Source organism: Pseudophryne corroboree, chromosome 6 (assembly GCF_028390025.1).
Source record: "Pseudophryne corroboree isolate aPseCor3 chromosome 6, aPseCor3.hap2, whole genome shotgun sequence".
Lineage (NCBI taxonomy): Eukaryota > Metazoa > Chordata > Amphibia > Anura > Myobatrachidae > Pseudophryne > Pseudophryne corroboree.
Window position 1 is genome coordinate 609,050,866 of NC_086449.1, and position 10,341 is coordinate 609,061,206.

The window sequence follows — 10,341 nt, forward strand, 5'->3', positions numbered from 1 at the left end:
TGGTGGCATCGTTGACCAGCGACTGTCGTCGCCAGACAATGGCGCGAGTGCGCAATGCATCCGCAGCGCATTTCCGACCCGTTCGCACCGCAGCGAAGAACCGCTGTGTGCGAACGTGTCGGAATGACCCCCTATATCCCTTGCCACCAATGGCAGAATTTAATTAGTAGAGAATGCACACTTTTTTTTTTTAGTATGAGCTTTGCTCTGATAGCTTCTCTCTTTGCTCCTGCCCCCTTTACATGACAGGACTGGCAATAGTGGAAAGAATAGTAAATATTAATTTTCAAAATTATACCATGTGGGCAAGGTATTATAATATTGCACTTAAATATACTACTGCAATAAAACACACTCAACTATAACAATTTACTTACATAACACAATTTGCAATACTCAATGTGTTTTAGGCAATCTTTAAATTAAATCTGAATGAATGAGATTTTTACTTCTAATTCTCCAGATGGCAATGCATTTTATGCACCTACAATAACTATGCAGCAGAGACGTTGCTTAGTTCAGGTACTTTGACTAATCTGGTATATTTTGGCCAATGCTAGGTACAGCAATCTGGTCATTGGGCTGTCATTGTTACATATGACATTCTGTTGTTTTTTATATATTTGCAATGCATGAGTCATGTACCAACAGAAAAATAAAATAAAAGACAGACCCCAAAATTGACTAACAGTAGTCTTTTATTTTTGGGGTGGGGAGGAAGATGGGGTGTCTTTACATACATAACACAAATGTCAAATTTATAAATGAACCATGGAAAATCATTCCAGTTTTCTACTGAAAAAATATGCAAACATTTACTATTGCAAGATATACTGTATGTGCATTAAAATGCATCCGTAAAAAAAAAAAAAATATCAGACATTTGCTTTTGCTAATAAGTTAGGTATGTGCAAGCCATCTGAGGAACTTTGACACAGGAAAAAAAAAAAGACTGCATTGTTGTGACATCACTGGGTATGCTCCAGTGTACAAAACAACCAATACATTCAGCGACTGGCAGCTATGCAGGGTTGGTTTTAGAGAAATGCACAGTCTGCTTAATTAATTGGAGAAGCACGTCCTCCACATGACAACGTTACAAAAGTGAAAGGGCATAGTACTGTAAGACATATAGCATACACACAACTATTTCTTGTATAATATTCAGCTCAGTGATAGACTATTACATATTTTAATGTCAGAAAGCAGCTAAAATTGTTCTAGAATTCCACTGCAAACCTTGTGTAGGAAAATATGTAAAATAAAGTACACAGGTGTCTAGGTTGATTGTAATGCGTTTTACTAACGCCAGTAACAGAAAGAGCATTAATTATAAACATTTCAGCACATCAAATTATTAGCATTGGCCCTCATTCCGAGTTGTTCGCTCTGTAATTTTCTTCGCATCGCAGCGATTTTCCGCTAATTGCGCATGCTTAATGTTCGCACTGCGACTGCGCCAAGTAAATTTGCTAAGAAGTTTGGTATTTTACTCACGGCATTACAAGGTTTTTTCTTCGTTCTGGTGATCGGAGTGCGATTGACAGGAAGTGGATGTTTCTGGGCGGAAACTGGCCGTTTTACAGGTGTGTGTGAAAAAACGCTGCCGTTTCTGGGAAAAATGCGGGAGTGGCTGGAGAAACGGGGGAGTGTCTGGGCGAACGCTGGGTGTGTTTGTGACATCAAACTAGGAACGACAAGCACTGAACTGATCGCACTGGAAGAGTAAGTCTCAAGCTACTCAGAAACTGCACAGAAAAATCTTTTCGCAATATTGCGAATACTTCGTTCGCAATTCTGCTAAGCTAAGATACACTCCCAGAGGGCGGCGGCTTAGCGTGTGTAATGCTGCGAAAAGCGGCTAGCGAGCGAACAACTCGGAATGAGGGCCATTATTTATATTTTATTTTTGGTGGTGGTGGGGATGGACATTGCTAATGACTGACCTCCAGCCACGTTTAGGAGAAAACAAGCTAGAGGACACAGTTTCAGAGACCAAGAGGGAATGAATTCTGCAATTTTATTGAAACTGGTGTCTTACCTGAAAACAATCGCAGCACCATAAACAAGCAACCAATTGTATAATTAACAGTGTCAAGGTTTCTAAAGAAACTGTAAAGATTTTACGTTTCAAATATGTATCAACATACCAGGCTTATAATTCCAATACACTTTCTATCCTCCTAGAAATGCCTTGGCTCAAAGGTGCAGATGCAGTTTAATAAATGCTTTCTCAAACAGCCATTTGAATTTGTTCTTCTGGTTACCATGGACAGGAACAAAACCTACATTTATTCTTTTCCTTGCATCATAGCAACAATACTTAAAGTACCAACATGGTGGGGTGCATCCTTTGTCATACAAGCATACAGCCTTAGCAATCAGAAGATAAATTTCACGTGACTTATGACGTTGTCTTAAAAGGCACTATGACCTAGATTGTTTTTATGCCCAATAATTTTATTGTAGGCCAGTAACTGTGTAAAAACGTGGTCCAATTAATATTCATGACAACCTAATTATCGCAATTTATACTCATGTGTAGCGAGTCGAGTGCACATGATTTTGATATCGGAGCATTCATGTGAGTAGGGACTAGCTTAATGGATGATGTTTAACAATGGATTGCAATTATAGGGCATGATTCAATTAGATGACAGTTGAAAAGCGCCGGGAATTAACTCCTGGAGCTATTCAATGTTACGCCCTGTGACGCCCAACAATGGGATTTTATGCGAGCAGAAATCCGACAAAAGTGCCGGCGCGCTGCTGATTTCTGCCCTTAGCATGGCGGAAACAGTGTAACGCCGGGCACTTAAGTCGGAGAATGCCGGTTCTCCCGGCAAAACAGGTATCCTCCGACTTACCACTGCGCTGTATTGAATAGCCCCGGGAGCTAATTTCCGTCGCTATTCAACTGTCATCGACTTGAATCGTGCCCTTAAATTTTGAAACCATACCTCCTATTTCTAGTGTATATATTCAGGTTTGTACTATAAAGGACAAGCACTGACAACTGTTCTTTTTGTACTCAAAGTAACGTGAAAAGGACCTTTAAAAAAAAAAAAAAGGAACAGCTACATGTATGCTTTTCCACTTGAGTTCACAACCTTGAAATCTGTTAATTTGTCTTAATAGTACCACTGTAAACTGCATGTGTAATATAAATACATGTAACAACCCTAAAAGAAACAAAAAGTTCAGAGCAATGCAATAAGTGTAAAGGGCCCCATACACTACCGCGACATGTCCGTCTGACATGTCGCGCGCGATCACCCCCAACAGCCTCTCGGGGAGCAGGATCGGCCAAGATACATCGTATGCTGTCCTTTTGAATACGATGTATCTTGGGCGATCCTGGCCGATCCCAGCCATGCCTGCGGGGTCAGACCAGATTGAATGTGAAGCACATTCATTCTGGAGGATCCGATCCTCACGGGAAAGTGCATCGGATCGGATATGCCTCCAAAATGCCTGATTTCATCCAATATATCGGGCCGAATGCACGAAAATCGGGCATTATTGTCCTAGTGTATGGGGCCCTTAACAGAAAGCATTGTAGGGGAGCATCACATTCTCGGATATGGGTCATTAGGACAACCACTATTGGTCAACATGCATTAAATCGACATGAGTTTTTTTACTTTTTTTTGGTGTAGTTGTCTTCGCAAAGTGATGGGGAACCCCAATTACACAGGTTACTATTCCCAATCGTAGTCAACGTGGATCGTAAAGTATGAAAAAGTTCACAAAATGAAAAAAAAAAAGTGAAAGACCCCTGTCGACCTTTTACCATGTCGACATAGGTCAACAGTTATTAGGTCGACAGGGTCACTAAGTGTTGTCAACCTAATGAGCGTATCCCACAGTTTCCAGGCCCAGAACACAGACGCTGCAGTGGCAGACTAGGCAATTTCCCAAAGAGCACCGTACTTAAGATACATTCTAGAATGGAGGGTTGTTTCTGTACATTGAAATTTATAGTCTATGCCCAATCCGCAACTCGGCTGCACGGGCGCGCATGCTCCTAAGCACACCAAGCTGCATCCAACTACGCGACCATGTATTCTTATGGGTTGCCGTGAATATGTCAAGCTGCAGGCTGGATGAGCATGGCTACATCTGTAGATGTAGTTTACATACCACTCAAAGATAGATATGTAACCATTTGAACGTGGCAGAATGTTCAGTAGCATATCACCTCTAACTGAATTAGCTAGAATCAACTGAGCGGAGGAAAAAGTCAATTAATTCTGCTGTGTTACATGTCGAGTTAAATTTGGGAATGCAAGGGCATATTCTGCTGGGAAAAACCTTTAAGGGGTATGGGTCATTAGGTCGACAACTATTGGTCAACATGCATTAGGTCGACATGGTCGACATAGAAAAAAACAAAAAGATCCCTGGCGCTTGTATGGTCAACTATCTTGCTCGTTTTATCACATATAAAATTAATTAGTTTAATTAATACTAAGCTGCTCACAATGGTACTTACTAAATACCAGTTATGGATTAAAGTGCAAAAAAGGGGATATTCCCGACATAGAAAAAGGTTGACATGAGGGGTTGTGTATTTTTTTTTACTTTTTTTGGTGTCGTTTTTTTCGTAAAATGACGGGGAACTCCAATTAGTGCACCGTATCCCCTCGCAAAGGTGCATCACTCCGCTGCACTCAGCACAGGTTACTATTCCCAATCGTAGTCAACGTAGATTGTAATGTATGAAAAAGTTTAATTAAAAAAAATGTTAAAAAAAAGTGAAAAACTCATGTCGACCTAGTGACCATGTCGACCTAATGCATATCGACCTAATGACTGTATCCCCCTTTAAGATTGAGAACGCATTTTAGATACATTCAATGACTAAAAAGATCAATAATAAATTTTAAAAAAAAATTTAAAAAACACCTCAAAATGTTACTTGTTTTAAATGTAATGGTTTTCTAAAAATGGACAATGCCGCTGATGTCTCATTAATAATGGTACAAAAGTAACTATATACCAAAGGCTTGGTTTCATAGTGTAAAAAGAGCTGAAGCTTCAGCAGTCTCTGGACTAAATATAGCCATGACTAGTCTACAGAAAAAGGTTATGCTGCATCCCTTAAATTGCTACCCATAAAGAAAGCCATCCTATGGATCTTTGTAAAAGAACAATACAACAGCTGTAAATGATACCAGCAATTACCTGCATTCTTATAGAAAGTCAATGTAAATGATTTGAAGACCATTGCCAAAATAATCCAAAACATCATGAATTCACATACAGCATCCACAAGCGAGTTGATAACACACATAATATAAAATTATTATATATATATATATATATATATATATATATATATATATATATATATATATATATATATACATATATATATATATACATACACACATACATATACACACACATATATACACGCACATACATACATACACACACATATACTGTGTATACATACGTTACTATATATTCAGACCACTAATCTATAGAAAATTACAGTATCTGTAGTTTGACTGATACATAATTAAGACATTGTTCTCAGATGGGTAGGTGCTGTGGCCTGGACACATTCTTTTCCATATATGTACAAAAAAAAAAAAAAGACCACATTGAAAATCAAACACTTGCGTCTTCACATGTAACACAGGTACCCTATGATATTATAAAGCAGCAACGCTTACTGCTGTAAAAAGAAAAGCTTCCAGAATGAAAAATAAAATGGCTTATTTAATTTTTATTTTTTTAGCACTGACATGCTGTATGTTAGCTTTTGCTATTATTTTGCTAAATAAAAAGAAGCCTTTATCTGTTTTTAAAAGCCCTCAAGCTATGGGCCATTGCCAGGAGCTGATGTGATATCTGCAATACACTGCCTAAGCCTATCATCAAACTGCACAATTGCTGAGCAATAGGCAAGTATTGTAGCTCTGCTGCAATATTTCAAGGTCACGCATTACGCAATCATTGATAATAGCAGTGGTAGCTAGTAAATAGGAATCCAGCCTAAATTACACTATATGACGAAGGCAAGCCATGCATTCTGATAATAGCTATTTAACAATCAAGAAATCGCTGTGTTCTACACATCAAATCAGGGAATTTGTTAAATGAATCAATATGTAGTGTTGTATATCTCCCACCTTCTGCAGGAGGCCTTTAAATGAACTGCTGTTGAAAACCTTGCAAAATGGATTTAGCAATACAGATGTAACGGCATAGCAAGTTGTGAATGTACTTATAACTTCACCTTAAGGTTTATTTAGTATATTCAAATTAGGCACATCTCTACTTACCAATGCAAAAAAAACCTAATAATTCAAGCAAAAATAACAAACCATTATGATACATTTAATTGGTTTGTTACACACACACACACAAGAATAAAGATGCTGGAATAAAATGAGAAGCATTTAAAAAATCCCACCTCACTTGCCCTTCTAATATGTTTGCCCTTAATACTTATTAGAGAGACACACACACATATACACAATACATGTATCCTCACCGCAAAAGGAAATATGTTGTCGGCTCTGTTCAAGCTGTCTTCCATCCAAGATTTTTGTGCAAATGCAGAGTTGGGCCTGGCATACTTCTGCAGCTGGATGTGGTTATTACCAAAATTTTTCTTTAGGGGCGAGATAGAATTCAATGGTGTTATTCCTCCATTAAGCCCTCTTCGGTGGTCCCTACCTTGGGACCCACCCCAGCCACCATATCCACTGCCACCCGGGCTCCATGAAGAAGATGGTGTAGGTGATGGGCTTTGGTAGCTGCTCCATGGAGAGGGAGGCTTGTTGAGATTATTGGCCAAATGGGGTAGTTGGTTAAAAGCAGCATTTCTGTGAGGGAATGGGGGTGGATGTGGACTGGCAGGAGACCTCCTTTGCTGTTGATGTTGGTTATGATGATGCTGAAAATGAGGATGGTGGGGGTGATGTTGTGACATGGGTCCAATCTGTGGAGAAAAGCTACCTCCAAAACTGGGGCTCACATGGTGAGGGAAATTTTGGAACAGCAGAGCTCCATTATTTGCTGAAGCAGCAGTGACCCCTCCCTGATGAAAAAAGCTTGCGTCTTCATTAATGATAGTATTAGAAGAAGGGGCAATAGCAGCTGACCAGTTGCTAAAACCTGTGAGTGGGGATGCAGAGGAAGTCAGGGTCTGATTTGAAGACCCAAGTCCTGATGCCTCTTGGTAATCAAACCCAGCCAACACAGGAGATTCTATTCTTATTTTCTCCTTGCCATTTTCAGAAGAGTTGTCTCCTTGGTTTTCTTCTGATTTCACTTTATCAGGGTCAGGTAGAATTCCTGTTTCCTGGCTTTGGCTAGGGGAAAGCTGCTGTTTTTCTAAGGACTCTTGCTGTTCCTGTTGTTGAGATTTGGATTTCTCTGACCCCAGAATCTCATCCTGAATGTTATGGGCAGCTGGAGCAGGAAAGAGCCAAGCTGATCCAGCATTGCTGCCATTGGCAGCTGTGTTATTTATAAAAGCAGCAGGGCTCTGGGATGCGTTTTGATGATGGTGAGGAGGCTGCAGATGTGGATGAAACCTGACTGGAAAAGCAGATTTATTCCCAGTGTTATTTTGCACCAGCACTCCAAACCCGTAATCCCCCATTACAAATTTTCAGAGCAAAAATAATTTGTCTGGTTGAGGCCAAATTGTGCTTAATGTGTATAAGCCTCCTTGGATTCAATTTTTCCTGAACACCTTCACCAAAATATTATTATGGTGGTCACAAATATCCTTCTGTACGAATAAAACAAATCTGCACCTTCTAATGATATTCCTTTCCAGACATTTACAACAGCCTAGCGTGCCTTCAAGCTGAGGAGGAAATAATGGGTGAAATTTACCAAAATATTCTTTGGTTTACTGAGACTGGGTTGTGCCTGGGCTGGCTTCTGCCTCACCCCCAGCTTCAATCCATTAAGTGTAGCACGGAGATCAATGGGGATTTTTCTGTCATTGAGAGGCTTTTTCCTTTCACACAGCTAACAAGGTATGAAGACAGAATATAAGGGGGCTGGATGGGATCTTCTCCTGGCTGCAGCTGGCTGTATGTCCTCCTCCTCCTCTCAGCACCCTGGCTCGCCCATCATTCAGAGAAAAAAAGAGAGAGAGAGAGAGAGGGGAAGGAAAGTAAGATGACGTCTCATTTTTTTTTATCTCCTTTAGAATGAACCAAAATCCTAATATACTTACAACACGAATATATATATATATATATATATATATACATATACACACACACATACTATAATTTCCTGTACACCCCACACACTGTATATAAACACATTGCACCATACACCATCATCACCGGTACACCTCAAACACACACTAGATATATGCATACATGGCTACATACACCATCATTCCAAGGACACCAGAGCCACCCACACAGCAAGCCACCATACTACAGTCACCATGCACAGTAATTACCTCATGAAGCCAGCAGCATATTTTGGGGCAGCAGCTGTCTGTCTCCGGGTAGTATTCCGCCTGCTGCTGCCGGGGACTGGGAGTATATATATATATATATATATATATATATATATATATATATATATATATATATATTTATATATAGATATATATTATACTGAGCAGGGGATAATGCTGTGTCCCTAGCGCAGGAGCTCGGCCCCCAGCCTCAGTGACATTACAGCATATGGTTGGCTCTGGTCCCCCGCCCCGGTGACAGCAGCAGCCCGGCCCCGGTGTGTCAGAGCTGAGGAGAGAGATGGAACTGAGGCGCCGTGTGACTGTGTGTCAGGTGAGAGGAGGAGGAGGGGGTCTCGGTGTCAGGAGGGGGGAGCAGGAGGAGGAGGGGGTCCGTGTGTCAGGCTCCGGGAGCGGGGGAGGGGAACCCTCTGTGTGTCTGTCTCTCGCCAGGCTCTGTTCGACACCGCTGCTCCTCCCCGTCCTTCTAGTCAGGACCGAGCGCAGAGAGAAATGACAACCAGCTGGAGCGAGAGGCGCTTCCGGTTCGCACAGTCGGGAGACACAGAGCAGCCCCTCTGCCCGCCGACAGCCAATGGCGGATGACGGAGGGCGAGGACACAGCCAAGGTAGTCCAATCGTCACTGAGTAGTGCCGCACAGGCCACGCCCTAGAAGGTCAGAAGAGGAAGGAGAAGCGGGTGACGTTAAAGAAAACGCAGACGCTAAGTAGGCTTTAGATGGGATGCTTCGCTCCGCCCATGAAGGTCACCAATCTTAGCTCCACCTATTAAGGTCATTGTTGAGGGATGTGTGAAATGTACAGTGCTTGTGACAGGGTCAGCCGGAGGAGGTTTGGGTGTTGCCTGCTGGTGACAGGCAGGATATTATCTGCAGTTTGCTCTCACTCTCTTACAGCACCATTACTGTACTGAATTGTGAGATACTCTACTTGTGTAGCGGTGTAATGGTGTATATGGGCTTTATTCTGATTTTCCATTATATGTGCTTTAATAGACCATGTTTGAGGGAGACTACAGAACTGTATATTTTATTACTCTTTTATACAATCCATTGTTAGCCTTCAGATTAGCAGGCTGAGTAGTTGGTGTGCAAACAAAACCTTTATTTGTTGCTATTATACAGTTTCACATTGTTCTATAATACAGTGACCTGAAACATGAAATAGTTGCTAACTGAAAACAATGAGAAATCTGATCCATCTGGTATATTGTATTCTTCAACAGCTTACTTTATTAATGTGGTAACTAGAAACATCAATCAGTTGTGAAATCTGACAAAAATCCATTATTTACATAAGTATACTTTCTGTTACAAACTTAAAATAACAGCAATTGCCATGAAAAATATAATACATAAAAATATTATTTGTCACTTAAAGTTATTATTATTATCCTTTATTTATATGGCGCCACAAGGGCTCCGCAGCGCCCAGTTACAGAGTACATAAACAAATAATCAAACAGGAAAACCAACTTACAGTTGATGACAGTATAGGACAAGTACAGGGTAAATTAACATAGTTACATCAGCAGATGACACTGGAATAAGTATCAGGTGGCAGAAGACTGATGGATTTGGTGCAGTTGAAGATTATTAAAGTAAGAAAGGATAAGCACATGAGGGAAGAGGGCCCTGCTCGTGAGAGCTTACATTCTAAAGGGGAGTAAGGTGTGGTAAAGAAGAAGATGGCGCTATTGTGTCTAGATGAGGAATGGGTGAATAAGGAGGAATACTTATCCTATGGGTATGTCTCTATCATCCCACTGTAGGTCTTCTTTGATAGACGTTCTCAAATTGAGGTTGTATATGAAAAATAAAATCAAGATAGAATCATGTGTAGAAACTCCCTGATTAAATGGTTCTACAAAT

General features: G+C 40.6%; 1 protein-coding gene across 3 annotated transcripts in view; it reads right to left on the bottom strand.

The window, feature by feature from the left end:
* The window catches only part of CPEB4 (cytoplasmic polyadenylation element binding protein 4), a 296,939-nt gene extending 287,980 nt beyond the window's left edge, over nt 1-8,959 (bottom strand). For 2 of the 3 annotated variants that reach the window (XM_063928060.1, XM_063928059.1), the window contains exons 1-2: nt 8,450-8,958; nt 6,509-8,093 (exon numbers count right to left, since the gene is read on the bottom strand). In XM_063928060.1, the coding sequence (XP_063784130.1) occupies nt 6,509-7,624 (1,116 nt within the window). In that variant the 5' untranslated portion in view covers nt 7,625-8,093; nt 8,450-8,958. Of the gene's footprint in view, nt 1-6,508; nt 8,094-8,449 lie in introns of all 3 variants that reach the window. The other variant, XM_063928058.1, reaches the window with a different exon arrangement.
* Between the last annotated feature and the right edge of the window lie 1,382 nt (nt 8,960-10,341).